This window comes from Festucalex cinctus, chromosome 12 (genome assembly GCF_051991245.1).
Source record: "Festucalex cinctus isolate MCC-2025b chromosome 12, RoL_Fcin_1.0, whole genome shotgun sequence".
Classification (NCBI taxonomy): domain Eukaryota; kingdom Metazoa; phylum Chordata; class Actinopteri; order Syngnathiformes; family Syngnathidae; genus Festucalex; species Festucalex cinctus.
In genome coordinates, this window is record NC_135422.1 from 11063444 (window position 1) to 11079879 (window position 16436).

At 40.1% G+C, this 16436-nt stretch overlaps 1 protein-coding gene across 2 annotated transcripts in view; it reads left to right on the top strand.

Annotated features, from left to right (window-relative positions):
- Positions 1–438: 438 nt before the first annotated feature.
- The window catches only part of pacrg (PARK2 co-regulated), a 154209-nt gene continuing 138211 nt past the window's right edge, over positions 439–16436 (top strand). For both annotated transcript variants that reach the window (XM_077537831.1, XM_077537829.1), the window contains exon 1: positions 439–623. In XM_077537831.1, coding sequence (XP_077393957.1) covers positions 555–623 — 69 coding nt within the window. In that variant the 5' untranslated portion in view covers positions 439–554. The remainder of the gene's footprint in view (positions 624–16436) is intronic.

Genomic DNA, 16436 nt, shown 5'->3' on the forward strand with positions numbered 1-16436 from the left:
AGGTCACCTTCAGTTAAGTGCAGCACTCTTGCTGTTGGAAAAATGCTGACTTTTAATATGAGCCATTACATTCATTTAGCATGTGGAGTGATCCAACAAATCATTTGACCCGCCTTGTGTAAATGCTTGCATGCAAACACAATACAACTGCTTCACCACACTGACCTCATCATGATTAAAATGATTAGGCAGAGATACAATAAATCATCCTAATGATCGCAAAAAAATAAAAAAATAAAAATGCTCTCTGTGTATTAATGTGTTGTGGGGGAGAAAACACCACTGTTGAATAATTAAGTGCAATCCATTAAACACGAATTAACACGGAGGACTTCTGCTGATGAACTGCAACACTTTTTCTTTTGCTCTGTATATCAGCGCGGGTGGCCGGTTACTACGGTAACAGCTCAGCTGACGCACGCATGCGCACACGCAGCAATCATCGGCGGCGTCTGTAAAAAGTTGCATAGCAACCAAGCAAATGCGCTACTTGGCGACGTTGACCAATTCTAAGCAGAAAATAAAAGAAGAAAAAGAAAAGACGACTTGTAGACATGTTGAGGAGTAAAACAACGCCACACGTTCAAGCTTTTACCGTCAAGGCCGCCATGAAGAACACCTTGGTGAGTGACGTCGTCGTTTGACGTGCTCCCTAGCTGACGTTAGCTTTTGTAGGCGTTAGCGCTAGCCTCGTTTCGACAGCACTAGTTCACCTGTGGAAATAATAAACTTATGTAGTGACGTGTTTGAAGAGAAAAAAAAAAATAATCCAGCATGATATACGTACAAAAATATGTTTAACATAAAAACTGTATTTATCCATGAAGCTTTAAAAGCAACCAAAAACTTCAAAACTGACATTTTTGGACAGGAAACAATGGTGAAATTAAAAGATGTAAAGCAGAATCATACTAAACAACAGATAAATATAATAACAGTATGATTTATATTACGTTATCTTATAAGTTGTCCAATTCTGCCAGTCAGAAGCCTTAAGAAAGCCACGTTCACAATATTAGAGAAATGAGAAAATCAGTCATAATTGAAAATATGGTAGTGTTGCTCCTTTAAATAACTTGAGTACATCCATCCATCCATTTTCTGAGCCGCTTGCTCCTCACAAGGGTCGCGGGGGGTGGGGGGTTGCTGGAGCCTATCCCAGCTGGCTTTAGGCAGTAAGCGGGGTACACCTACACCCTGAAATGGTTGCCAGCCAATCGCAGCGCAACCTGAGTACAATATAAAATAGAACTTGCATAAGTTGACTGCATATAAAGAACTTACGTATTTTGATTGAAAGACAGTGGCATTATTAACATATGAATTTAAAATAAGACTTGCAATGCCGTAGTTGTGAACATGAGTGACCAGTTCAGGGTGTACCCCATTTCTCACCCCAAGTTAGAAGCTAAATCCCTTTTATTGAAGTATTTGTGTTCATGTGTGCACGGGCTCTTTTGCTCTTTAGATTCAGGTAAACAAACTATAACTACAGCAAACATGAAGATACAAGCTGTGATATGAAAATAAGGTGGAATTAGAATAATAGTAATAGAAAAAAAACACACCTGTATTTGAAAATATTTGATTTGTTGTGTGTGTGTTTTAATAGCATTTCAATATCACCCCAAAAATGGGTCAAACTGTACCTTTTGAAGCCAGGGGCCACATGCTGAAGAAAATGCAAATATCTGTGCTAACACGTAGAGAGGCTGCGTTAACATGAAAGGGTACAGAGTTGTTGGTGTATGGCTCACATGATTGCAGTATTTACATATCTGGGTCACATGCTGTAATCTTATGTCATAGAACTACTCATTCATGGAAGCTTGATCAAAAGATTATTATTTTTTCTTTCCGTGTGTACAGACTTTGTTTATTTACCCCTTTTCCATTGAGGTGACCCTTGTTTTGCGGACCCATGGTTGAGTGCGTCAAGAGTTTTGTACAGCTCTGCTTTTACAATTGTGTCAAATTGAGTTCCTCTCCTGGTAAAAGTCTGACTCCTTTTCCACATGAATTTGCTCACAGACAAGTGTGTGTCAGCCTCCTTGAGGTTGCACAACAGCCATTTTACTTGTTGTTATTCACCCTTTTATGGTGGCAAAGTTGTGGTATGGATACTCAAATTTGCAGTTTGCCTAAAAAATGGTACTCCTCTGCGCTTTTGTGTATTGTGCGTGTGTGTGTGTAGAGGTGATAATTCCAGTGCAGTCTCAAAGTCCAGATTATGTTGTATGGTGATTATTTTTTGTTTTTCCATCTGGGTAAAACAGGCTTCAGGGTCTTGTTCTTGGTCATGTTTGTGTCACAAGATTGTTCTGTCACTTGTTGCTAGGAGGTATTCACTGGCCATTAAAAAATGGCCCTTTAACAGCCCCAGCCACCACTCGATTCCATTGGTAGAGCTGAGAACAAAACAGTAAAGCTGTGTTTTATTTTATTGTATTCTATTATATTCTCTAGTATTTTATTCTATTCTATTCTGAGAGCAGTAACAAGGAGCCAGTTGTAACAGGAGTAGAGGACACACAATTAGGGACGGACTGGGAACAAAATCAGGCTCGGAATTATTATTTTTTTTTTATCAACGTTCGGGCATATGCCGAATCAAATTCGACCATGAGAGTATGAGGTGCCGGTGGACATCGGTCGACATCCAGCGATTATTTGACTGTTTGTTGTTCATCGGGAAAAGTGTCCACATTGGGGCCGACGACGTGCACCAATTAATATTTATCGACGTGGGGCAAAAATGGACCGGCCGTTGGGGAAACTCTGGAAATTCCCAATGGTCAATACGTCCGCCCCTGCACTCAATACATACGTACAGGAAAGACCAATTTTTTCCCTCTTATGTTGTAGTCTAATCAGAGTAGGAACAGAAAACCAACAGGAATACAAACGGGAATCAGCACTATGAGGATGTTATCAAACAGTTTACCATTCTGTATTCTCAGCAGTACTTTATTGGATTGATTTTGACAATGGGGGTTTCTAAAGCAAACAAAGCAACCTCCTAAAACTTTGACCTGTGTGTTAAAGCAAAATATCACCCCAACAGCAACTGTCAAGCACATGACATTACCTTGAGAAGAAAAACCTGTCGTCGAAATGATCAGTGACATCCATCTGCTGTAGTTCCATTTTTTTATGGTCATGAACAAATCTCTTATCAATCAGGAAAGCCCCCGCAAAGCCCTTTCATATTCACCATTTCCCGGGAGGATATACCACATGCGCAACCTGAGTGATATTCTCTCACCACGGGCTAAATCCTGGAGAAAAAAAAATTACAAATTTCAGGGGCTTGCTACTCATGTCTGCCACCCCTGTGTTGTTTTCCTCCCTCGCAGTCGCTGACATATCGCCGTGGAGAGGGCAGCTTTGCGGCGAGCTGTGATTTGTAGGTTACGACAGGGCCATTTCAAGCCTTGAAAGGCTACGGGGACTTGAAGCATAGGCTTATTATACTTTAAAGTATTTGTGGCCATAGAAATTGAATCACTAACACCGGCCGCTGAAAGTCTTAGCCATTTTTTCCCAGTGATTCATCCCCCATGGATTCACAGAAAAAAAAAAGAAACCAATGCAGTTTATATTCCAGGGGGGAGGTCGTCACCTTGTGTTGCAGACAGTGTGAGGAACAAAGCTGTTATTCACTGTGCCAGTGACTTCTACTGAGGTGGTAGAAATAACAGCAGTTTGGGGGTGTCAGTGTGAACACCTGCATAGTGTTATAGTCGATATAAAAAATAAATAAATAAAAAAAATCCACACATTTCTGTTCAAATGCCAGGTTTTTGTCATCTAAAAAATTGGACCAAGATAAATTATTTTAAAACTTTTTCACCCACAATTAATGTGACCCATTTCCTTTGCGACTCAAATGACTCAGTTAATGTGATTGAAATATGAAAAAAAAAAGCTGTAAAAGTCAAAATTAAAAACAAGTTTTCACCTGTACTAAGCAGAAGACCCGACATTTGTCCTCCACAGTGAACATAATGAGGCTGGATATTGCCACAAGTGTGTGGGATTTCTCACAATGACACAGCATCCAACAGTGAGATCATTAGGTCCATAATGATGTTAATTAAGCCGTATCCCACTGAGGGGTGAACATTTGCGACGCTAGCGAATGTTGACATTGCATTCAAGGTCACAGCATTTCGTAAATGTTCTCTAAAGTCTTAATGGTTCGTGGTTCTCAAATAGTCTTAATGTTTTTTCTTGTCTCAAGGAAAATTCCTTGCAACAAGAAAGTTGCAGCATTTCTTAAACATTCTCTAAACATTCTTAAAGGTTCTCTCAACAGTCTTAATGTTTTTTACTTGTCTCAAGGAAAATTCCTCGCAACAAGTCGCAGCATTTCCTAAAGATTCTCTAAACAGTCTTAATGGTTCTCTAACAGTCTTAATGTTTTTTCTTGTTTCAAGGAAAATTCCTCGCAACAAGTCGCAGCATTTCCTAAACATTCTCTAAACTGTCTTACTGGTTCTCTCAACAGTCTTAATGTTTTTTTGTTTTTTTTTGTCTCAAGGAAAGTTCCTTGCAGAAAGAAAGTCGCAGCATTTCCTAGACATTCTCTAAACAGTCTTAATGGTCTTTTTGAAAGTTCAAAAGGAAGACCATTAAGACTGTTTAGAGAACCAGTAAGACTGTTTCCAGAACATTTAGGAAACGTTGCAACCTTGAATGAAACCTGATGTGAAATCAACATTCACTTGTGTCGCAAATGTTCATCCCTCAGTGGGATATAGCTTTAGCTTCCAGTGTGACGTAGAAAACCGTTGTTGGAGAGTGATAAATCAGATCTTCACACCCAGAATATCTTTACATGTGATACTAGCTATGAATTCAGAAAATTGCTGGGTCGCCTTTATCCCCTTTTCATACAGAAAATCAACACAGAAAAATGGTGGAAAATTGATTAATATTCAAGGAGCATTTCAATTATTATTTTGTTGCTAACTGGGGTCATAAAAAGACAAAGCATCGCGACCGTTTTTCCGCCAAAGCTCAAGTATAACCACCTATACCCCCTTACCAGGTGTCAACCCTTAGATTAGTGTTTAATTGGCGGCGTGCACTTTAGGCGGACCGCTGTCTCAATGAGTTTGTGACCTTTTCGATAGTTGCAGAAAACACAGTTCTGAAAAATAATGTGGAGAAATGTGCCATAGTGTGACCTCTTGCGGAGCGCTTGGCTGATTGTGTCTTATTATGTTTGCTTTCCTCAGAGCTCTCTGGACAATTATACTGGCCTTTGTGTTTTGTTCCATTCTCCTTGAAGGCCTCGTAGCCTGCATTCTAATTAAATGCTTTTTAATGGAGAATGTTTATTGCCCCTCGCAGAGCCTTTATTTTCGGCTCTGGAGTTAATTAGCCCCGTGTCATGTGCTAACCAACGCAGAGGACGCGTTGACCTGCACGCCATCAAGGAGCTTGTCAGTCTTGAATCAGAACACATGGGAGCCGTCAGTGTGTTTGCGCTCACGTTAGAGTCTCTCTGTTAGGTATTTTGATCATGACAGTGACCTTGAAATCAATTTGCTAAATATGGTGTCAGCTAATGGGGTCTTATTGCGCTTAAGGGGGTTTTGGTGTTAGAAGCCAAGTAATTATTCTGAGCAGTCTATTTTATTTTTATTTTTTAGGCACGTTTTATGCACCAAAGGCTGGCTTTACATCACAGCTCTAACTACCCATTCCAATTTAGTGCCTGTATCCGATTATTTCACTGTTGATTTATTATTAAGCGACATATATCCGATAACACCGTTTACATTACATTCAGACGAAACAATCTACATGTGAACAGACCGTAAATGGATGTAAACAACTAAAGAGGCACCTCTATTTAACAATGGTACTGACATGGTGTTTCGTAGTTATAAACTCATTTGCACAACGGTGTGGTGTTTGGGTAGATCAATATTGATCGTCATATTTTGATGACATCAGGCTTGCATTGAGGAAAAATCAGATCTGTCTGTTGATATCTGTTGAGTTGATATCTGATTCAGTGTGAAAATTCGGAATTATTTCACGTGAACCGTGTACTGTAGCGTAAATCCAGCCTAAGAAACATAGCTGAACTATTCTTTATTTTGCAGTCTGTTAAATGTATTGCAATGGCGATAAAGCACTTGTAGAGAATCCTATTATTATGTAGCATTAAGTAGCCAAAGCCTGCTATGAATACTTAATTATAACTGACATCTTTGTTCATGAAAGAGCATATTAGGCATACATGGCCACTTACCTTGTGCACTGCGTTTCGTCTTTGTCAAGACAATTTGCTTGTATTTTGTCTTGCCGTTGAAATTTGTTCCACTCGATGTGGTAAACAATTTAGTCGACGTTAATACACTGGACCCACTTGACAGTGTTTGTATTGTGATTAATTAAGTCAGTTTTCATCAAACGTACTTTCACTTTGTTCCATACTATTAATATGTAGCACATACTGCCCTCCCGTTCAGCATGCAGATGCCAAAGCACTTCAGTGGCACGTCTCGCCACTTGGCAGCCATCTTGATAATACCTTCAGGCAGATTTTCTTTTCATACATTGGAAGGGCACCCAAGAGATTAATCGGAAATGCTACAACCGCTTGAAACTTTTGTTTGAGAACATTCTTCATAACTGGTCACATGGCCAATTAATATTATAGTGATACACATTGCTGACTTTTTTGCAAGTCACCCTGATATTGACCAGTGTTCATACACCAATCTAAGATGTAGATGTGCTTCTATCCTAAGTTATAGCTAGGAAAGATTCCTCCCAGTGTAGTGACCTTGAACAAGATAAGTTCTATAAATGGATAGGTGGATGGATTCATTCATTACAACAGACCATCTGAATCTCATCAACCTCCTTCACTATTACCTTCTTGTCCTTGATGGAGAAGACGGGGTCCTTTTGAGTGTTGAGCGGCAGACAACCAATAGCAGAAAAATCTATATACAGTGTATCTGACAAACACACTTTGACATCCAGTCATAACATGTCAAACGGTGGCCTTTGTTTCCCTAACTATGCAAATGACTGTCAATGCAATCATACGAGGCTGACCTTTTGGAATTTTGCTGACGAGCACACAAGACTTTATTTAGAAATTTTAGGGGTTGGTGATATGGAGGAAATTTCATATATATTCTTGCCATATAGTTTGCTCATGAAAACTAGACTTTTTTTTTTTTTTTTAAACTAATTCAGTGCCATTGACGGATATAGATGTCAAAAATCCATGTTAACTGGGCTGGCAGTAGAGTGGATATATTGAAAGATGAGACTCGCTGACTCCTTGGAAACAAATCCTGCAAATTCAGAATCTAGGGTAGAATCCTCCTGCACAATTGAAGGTTTACTCAAAGGAGTTCTGCACAAGTACACAGAATACTGTCGGAAATGATCCTGTCCTGGCATCCTTTTAGTTTCAGCTACCTCTACTCATTACCGCCGCTGTCCGGAAACATTGACGCAAATTCTCCTAACAAGTGTTTGATCAACACAGCCCGCCATGGAAGGAGGAGACAGGCAACCTGCTCATGACTCATTCTCTCTCCCCCCGCCATTTATTCACGTTCTTTCCCCAGCTACATCTCTTTCCCTCCGAATTTGGAGATTTGCCTCGTTTCTCTTCCTTTCAGGTGTAGGAGAACAAAGGAAGTGATGAAGTGTAACCTCTCGGACCCGATCTGCGGCGCGTGCCGGGTCTTAGACATGGCTTTGCATGTCTTTCTGAAGGCCCTCATCTTTCCCTTTTGATTCCAGCCAAGTGCTTCAGCATTGTGGCAGATGCTCGACGCTCCATATGCCACTCTTGACACCCTTTTCTTTTGGTCTTGTCAAAGCTAACTGACGTTGCTTAGCCTGTCTGTCTGGCCGCCTCTACGAAGTTGTGACATGGATGCTGACGTGGGTGCTAATGCAAAAAAAAAAAAAAAAAAAGTCGGAGTTCTATTTTGCATGAGAGAATATAAAATCACTTTTTTCAAAGGTTGGCTTGGCCGGATTTTCCCATTTACATTTTAGTAGATGCTGTGATAGTGGGAGATTTATTGTGGGTCAGTGTCACATTGACAATTCCTCCAAGATGAAAGATTAGAAGAAAAAAATCCATCTTGGAGTTGAGTGCAAATTTTTATGAGCAAATTAGGGTGAATTCGCGTATAGATATTGTAAAGTGATTATGATTCAGAAAGGGAACAGTGACTCCTTTTAACTTTACTTCTTTTATGAGTCAAGGATGTTGCTGAAGTAAACTCGGGAAGTACTTCATTCATGCAGAGATGCAAAATTACCGCATCAGCACGAAAACAGAACATCTGGCATTTCTTCACCTGTGCCTTTTTTATACAGTACTCAGCAGGATAGCTGTGTTCGCTTTCATGCACCAGACAGCATCCCGCAATCAGATTATTAGGAGATGTCAGTGCCAGCGTATGAAGTACTCGTTGGCGGAATACTTGTCAGGCAAGGACAAATGAGCAGTCCCTTTTTTGTGGAATCCCCATCAGCACATCCCACCTCTGTTATAGCTCGAATACTGCAAAGATGGAAAGTTCGACTTTATCCTCCTATCTCATGTTACTGACGTTTATACAGTACAACAACACGGAAGCAAGAAAAATTATGCTTGATTATTGATTGGTGGGAATTGGCTGTTGATATGACTAAATCTTGAGGCCAAATACAATGCAGTACTTTGCTTCAACCATCAGGGGTGCTGTTGATTCACTAGCAAGTAGTTGAAATACACGTCAGTTATGGGAGGTTGAGCACTATTCTGTTCAGTGATACAACTGGCATGAGTTCAGAACATTCAGTGAGATTAATTGATGCATTGATTGGTCATTTTTAGGGATGCACGATGATATTGGTGGCCGATAATTATCGGCAATTATCGACCAATTTGACGTCATACAGATAAACCTGATAAAAAAAAGTTGTGCCCAACTCCTCAACCTGTCCTATGGTAATGTCGCATATGTGTGACGTCATAATCCGCACGACCTCGTGTTCACAGAAGATGCATCATGGCGCCAGTGTGGGATTTCTTACTGTGTCTCCACGAAATGTTACTCTCACAGTTTGATGCTACATTTTTAAAATATGGCTGTTTTCTTTGAAGCAGATACATCAATAAAATTCAGCTTCATTGTGCTTTACACAATGTTTCAATATATTTGTACATGTTAGACTTAGTATTAGTAAATTTTTGGTTTATTGGTATTGGTTGAAAATAGCATTGTCATGCATCCCTAGTCATTTTTCATGAAAGCGTGTATTAAAATGCAGGTAAGGAAATGCAGTCAAATTCCTATTTGTACAGCTAAGTGTCAATTGTGTACAGTGTCAGAAATAACGCGCCACATGCTTTGCACCAAATCAACTTGTGCTCAATCACACAGCCTTGATTAATTCATGTCATGAGAGGTGCGGAATAGAAGGGGAAGGCAAACAAAGATTCATACAAATAGTCTAGACGCCTCTTTCACTGTCAGAACATTGGCAATCTGCTATGCAGTGCAAAGAGGGCACACGGGGAGGCTTGATTGAATAGATGGATAGCAGGATGGGTGAATTGGAGGAGCAGGGATTGATGACACCTAAGTAAGCCTGCAATGACCTTGACATGCATGCATCTCTGTGGATTAATCAGCTCAAACGTCGCCAGTTCTTGGCAGAAAGTGCAACAGACACATTTTTGCTTAAACCTTTGTTTGTATTTGTTTGTTAGTGCATTTTGCTGTGTATCTCTGGCACTTAAAACAAAAGCTGCAGCAATAAGCACAGTTTGAGATCCACTGGAGAGTGTTTTTCTGTTTTTCAAAGCTAAAATTGTAGATATATTTTTTTCTTTATCTCTTGGGATAATCTGAAGGGTTGGCCATCATTTGGAGCATTATCCCTGCAGGTGGTCTTCACAACAAAGGCCTGTTTCATAAGGTGTATTTCCTTGAACACTCCCAACTGGGAGCTGTGCCACCAGTTTTGGGTCCAGAAGCATTTGATGTCGAATTCAAATGAGCTAAAGCAGATTTGTGTGTTTGTTGCTTGCTTTGCATTGCATTGGATTTCCTTCTAGTTTTATCCTGACCATTTCACAACCAAATCTGCTGAGTTTTTTTTTGCTCTGGAACACCTTGTTCACACTGCTAGGCTCAAATCTGATTTGGGTCATGTCCCGCTTTATTTAATGAAGTCTAAACAGCAGAAATAACATCAAATCACTTCCAAAGTACTTGGGAGTGTAGCTATATAAAGGAAATGCATCCCATCTGCCTGCATCATTTGTGTTGAAATCTTGTACAATTATCACCAGAAGTATCTTCAGTTTAGTGCTGTCACTATCGAATAATTTTAGAATTGATTAATCTATCGGTTATTCAATCAATTAATCCACTAATCAGATTCAATTTTGCATTGGATTGTATTACAAAGGCATGTTTTTTCCCTGATTACTGTTAACCAGTGATTATTCCGTACTTCTTATTCATATAGTGATTTAAAAAAAAGAGGGATGGATGTTGTGGGCGGCACGGTGATTGAGTGGTTAGCTCGTCTGCCTCCCAGTTCTGAGGACTCGGGTTCGAGTCCAGGCTCCGGCCTTCCTGGGTGGAGTTTGCATGTTCTCCCCGTACCTGCGTGGGTCTTCTCTGGGTACTCCGGTCTCCTCCCACATTCCAAAGACATGCATGGCGGGTTAATTGGGTGCTCCGAATTGTCCCTAGGTGTGCTTGTGAGTGTGGATGGTTGTTTGTCTCTGTGTGCCCTGTGATTGGCTGGCAACCAGTCCAGGGTGAACCCCGCCTACAGCCCAGAGCCAGCTGAGATAGGCTCCAGCACCCCCCACGACCCCTGTGAGGAATAAGCTGTCAAGAGGATGGATGGATGGATGGATGGATGGATGGATGGATGGATGTTGTACTGTGTTACCGGTTCTTTCATTTTTTTTTCCCAAAGTAAAAACAGATGTTTGCAAATGTTTTCTTTCATGGAGGACAACAGAAATTAGTCATTGTTGATATGCTGAAATCAGAGGATTTGGACAATTTTAAATTAACAAATAGCTCCAAACGATTACTCAATAATTAAAATAGTTGTTGATTAATTAGATAATCGAAACTTGTCGAATAACCGATTAATTTTTACAGCTCTACTTCAGTTTGGCCACTCATGAAGCAGAGGCAGACTAGTAGAGACAATTTTTGTTGCAATAACACAGTTCATTAGGAAAAAAACAAAAACTGACCATATCGACATATAAGACGCAAACCCAAGTTTTTGCTCAGCACGCCCTGAAAACATCAGTATGACTTGATGTTTTCCCCATCATTCCTGATTTTTTTGTTTGTGATATGTGTTGCCACCTACTGTATGTTGTTACCACAACAACCTATGTAGTAGTCAGTTGTGACCAACCAGCTCTCACCTGATCATTTGAAAATGACACAGTAGAGCTTTGGGGTTTGATGTAGCTAATACATCCGATTTGCTTGTAGGAATGCCATCGTCATTTAGATGGAAACCAATTAGCCTCTGCTAGTAGATGGGCGCATTTTTAAAGAAAGAGTATTTGATATTTTGTGATACAAGAAGAAAGCGGCTGTGTGCACGAGCAGAGCAGGGATGTAACCTTCAGTGTACGTCTGGCCAAGTTTGATTTAAGTAAAAGGTCACATTTCAGATGTGCTCCCACTGCTCTCTCTGAAGGCAAACCTTCAGCATAATTTCAAACAGACAAGCCTTCAAGGCACCAAGGCTGAGTTCTAGGAATGGAAAGTCATACTGTACACGTGATTGGACACTGGCTTGGAGTTCATTTTGCAGTGCCCACAAACCACTGGATAAAATTCTGTATGAGTTTTGGGACCTGGTCATGACTGCTAATGACGCTTTGCAAATATAAACTCTACAGAATCTATTAAATCAGACCTAATAAATCAGACTTTTCCACTTTATAAATCCATGTTGGGTATATTTTCTCTAAAAAGTCTCCAGTTTCCTTTTCCAAATCAACACCTACGTCTCAGGCAAATATTGTTATCGCAGACTGCGGGAACATTAATATTCGAACGGTCAGTGTGGCCATAACTTAAACGCAGTTATGATGATGTTTATTGACGAGACGCTACTTATTTAGAGAATGAAATTCGTTAGAGCGTGTAAATTCTTATTTTTCTTCTCCCTCTCGCCACTGCAGAAGTGTCAAGTGCAGCAGGTCAGAGATTTAGGTTTTCTTGTGTGTCTCATTAATTTCATGGCCCGGCATAGTGTTTTAATACCCCGCGGTGTTGTTACTGATTAGGACTGGAAAGACAATGCGCTGCATCACTGCTCTCTCTAACTGCCATGACTAGAGATTGTGCTGCTTTATTTCTTTCTTGACCACACATGCATACATGCACCCCACTGTTCATTGTCATTACACTATGTATAACCCATTTTGCATACGTTGTAAAACAAGACAAAGTGTAAAAGCAACAAAAGGTGCAGCGAAGCTGCCCGGAACATAAACATTAACTGACATAACATTGTGGAGTCAACATGTCTAGTGCTATCAAATATTTTTAGAATTTATTAATCGATCAATTATTCAATCGATTATTTGACTAATCAGATTCATTTTAATGTTGAATTAACCCCCCTGTTGTCCTCAAAAATCACATTTGACCCTATGGGTGAATGGGGTCAAATTGACCCCAAGAACATTAGGAGGGTTAAAGTGTATTACAAAAGCATCCCCCCACACCCCGATTACTGTTTATGAACCTGTGATTGGTGTTTATTTAACACAATAAAAAGTGTTTATTTAAGACAATAAAAAATTACTTGTTCATTTTATGTGGTTAAGACCCACTTATTTATTCATCTCTATCTAACCCTCGCCACCTTTGAATTACAGCAACACAGCCTTTTCATTGTAATGGCTTGCATTTAAATTTTGCTCTTTTGCCACGTTTGTGAAGTATTTCAGGTTATGAAATTTGTCCAATTTGAAATCGATTTCAATCCAGGGTTTCCCCCATTGTTTTATACTCGTGGAGGCCTGTCAGGATTTCTTGCTTTCCACCCACCCCGTCGATGAATACTGTAGCAGTCGCGCCATGTCGCTGGTGGCTGTACGCATTCACCTTTGCCGTTTACAAAAGACAACTAATAATCACTGAATGTTGGACGGTCGTTTGTATTTCTACTCTTTAAAGGAGAAGTTAACCCCCCCAATTTCTTTGAACAATAATATATTTGAACTCACTAGTCTAAACATAACATTCTGATTAATATTACATTTGTGGAATAAGAGTTATGAAGCAAAATCCAGCCGTTTTTATCCATATCAGGTGGCGGTTATGTTGCCACTTACTGTCGACTGAAGATGACATCACAGTTGCTCAGGTCTTAGTAAACAGCCAATCACAGCTCTGCTTCAGAAAACAGGTGAGCTGTGATTGGTCGTTGCTTCAGCCCTGAACAACTGTGATGTCATCTTCAGTCGACAGCAAGTGGCAAAATGGTCGCCCCCTGAGATGGACGAAAACAGCTGGATTTTGCTTCGTAACTCATATTGTGAGGTATATAACATGTTATTGTCAAGAAATGTTTAAGGCTGACTTCCACTTTAACCTATTATTATAACTTTAACTACCAGTACATGGATTCATAGTTGGTTTCATGGTTTCATAGTTAAGGGTGGTTGAGTTGTTGTTTGGATTTCTTTATTGGTGGTCTCTCCCATGCGTTTGTACAGCTTGTTCACATTGATTTCCCATCCATGAAAAAATTTAGCTGGTTCAAGAGTTTGGATTTCTTAAAGTGAATGGTGAGCACCTTTTCTTGGATTATCCCTGCCTTAATTTTCCTCATAAGTTTCTCCTCACGGGCTTGTCCATTTGCTGTCCAAGGAGTAGGAACTAATATAGTATTCTCGCCTTCCTCTGGCGTGCGAGCTGATTCACCGCATGCCATCATCTCTACTGTTTGGCGATATGATTCATCCAATGGGGCTCTGTAAGCACACGACTGCCCTGCTGCCTAGCTGAGAAGTTGGCCACGCAGAGAAGATGGAAAATACGAAGGGTATTTTCACTGACGCTCGCTCATTCGTGCACACTTTTTGTTTTTTGAAAACACTACATACAGTTCTTCCTATGACACTGTGTCTTCGCTATTCAAAGGGATAGTGTTAAACTGTAGAGGAGATGGAAAACAGAGGGGGCGTTCTACAGGCCTTGAAGCACTGGCATTTTCTTTCAAGCAAACATTCTTTCAAGGCCTTCAATAGCAGGTAGCTGTCAGCTGTTTCATCCTCGTGTCTTTGTAGTGACACCGGGCGCGTAATGGTGTCGCAACGTTGCATTGTCGTCACATTTCACAGCCAACAGCGCTGCTGCCCTTGTGCTTGTGTGTGCGATATTGTTGATCCAAAAGCCTTTGACATAGTGACAACTGTAAAAGTGCTCCCTCTGTTGTGTCCGGCCTTGTGAGCGCTGCATAAAATGAGCCACGGAAAGCTCTTTTTTTCAGTTGTTCTCATCCGACCTTGCCCCTCACAACGCGGCTAATTTCTGCACATAATAAAGCTCACTGGCAAACTCGTGCGTTTCATGCTGTTTAGTCATGAGAGATTAATGGGGTGGCGCAGATTTATTCTGCTGAAAGGGATCAGCTTCCCACCAGCCAGCCTTGTCTTTTGCCCTGCAGAGGTAATGAGTTAGCAAAACTATGCTGTTGGATGATTGTTTGGACATGACCGTGTAACGGAGCTTCCCTCCTATTCACCTGACTGAAACAGGCCATTAGTACACTTACTGTAAGACGGAAATGTAACACTATTTTTAATCAAAACGGAGCTATTTTCTAGCGATATGAATGCAAATTCCCTATCTATAATATTGTAATTAATCACATGACTTCAATAGTTAACTCACGATTAATCGCAAATATTACATCTGTTTTAAATGTACAATAAAATGTTGAATTTTTTTTTATGTTTCATACTCTTAAAATAAAAGTGGGGAAAAAATGTTAAACTCAGAAATATGGCTGCATTTTTAATCGGTGATACAGTAATTTCATAATAATTCATACAATTGAGTTAAAATTAAAAGTATGTACTGTACTGTACTGTAAAAAACGTGTATGATATTGATTTGTGTTGAGGTCATTTTCTGCCACTAGATGGCATAATTGCATTTGCAATTGCAAGACGTTGATGAAATTTTGCATACATATATCGATTCGATCCATATCACGATTCATGGGTCACGATTCGATTCAATACCGATTAATCCCGATATGAATTTACAAGTCAATTGTTGCGATTTTTTAACTCAAATTTAGAAAATACCATTCAGTAAACTTGCACATGTACACTGTAAGATTTGTATGAAAATGTATTATTTATTGATCTGAAACTTCAGTCTTATAACTGTAAGCTACTGTATTTAACAAACAGGTTGTAACATTTTTCATGTTTGAACAGTGTTGAAATAAAATATTAAGGCTTAAAGTTCCATTAATATAACATTCTTCCATGCTTAAGGTGTAAAAGTTAGACGTTTTGTGGAATATTTTTCCATCAAAAATGGATGTTAAAAAATCGATTCGGCTGCCTATTGAATCGATTCGAGAATTGCCTGTTGTAGTATCGCGATATATTGCCGAATCGATTTTTTTTTAGCACCCCTAATATATATATATATATATATATATATATATATATATATATATATATATATATATATATATATATATATATATATATATATATAATTTCACATTATTACTTTAGTAGTTTTGTAGCTCTAGGTTTTGATGTGAACCAAACACAAGTGGTCATGGACATGCAGAAACAGTTTCAACTTTACTTTTTGTGCAAAATACTCATGAGAACAGGCTCGCCAGTGCTCCAGTGCCCACTCCACTGCAAATAAAGTGAGCTAATTTGTTGCCTGTGCAAGATGCTGTGCAAGCTGACCTTATCAGAAAAGCCCGGGCCTGTCTATTCCATCTTCCACGACTGGCCTACCCTGCTCCCTCCCCGAGGAAAGGCAGATTTCAATAACCTCTCAACCGAGAACGCCAGCGAAATGTAGCGAGCTTGAGCGGGTGTCTGCCTCCCCGCTTTGCTGTCAGCAAAACAGGTGACGCAACGCGCCCCCGATTGAAGTGGCAGCCTGGTCGCCACGCGAATGCATCGCATCAAAAGAGCAAGAGAGATGGGAAGAGATGGACGGAAATGAAAAGAGAGATTAATGTAGTCTCATTTGCAAGGCAGACCCTCACCACACATCCATCAGGAGGATGTTTCTGGGTGAGGTGTTTCGGGGGTGATGCTGAGGAGCCCAGCGAGATGGCGAGATGAGGGAGCCAGTCTAAGGCCCTGGCACAGTGATGGATCGCCTATATTGCCGCGGAAA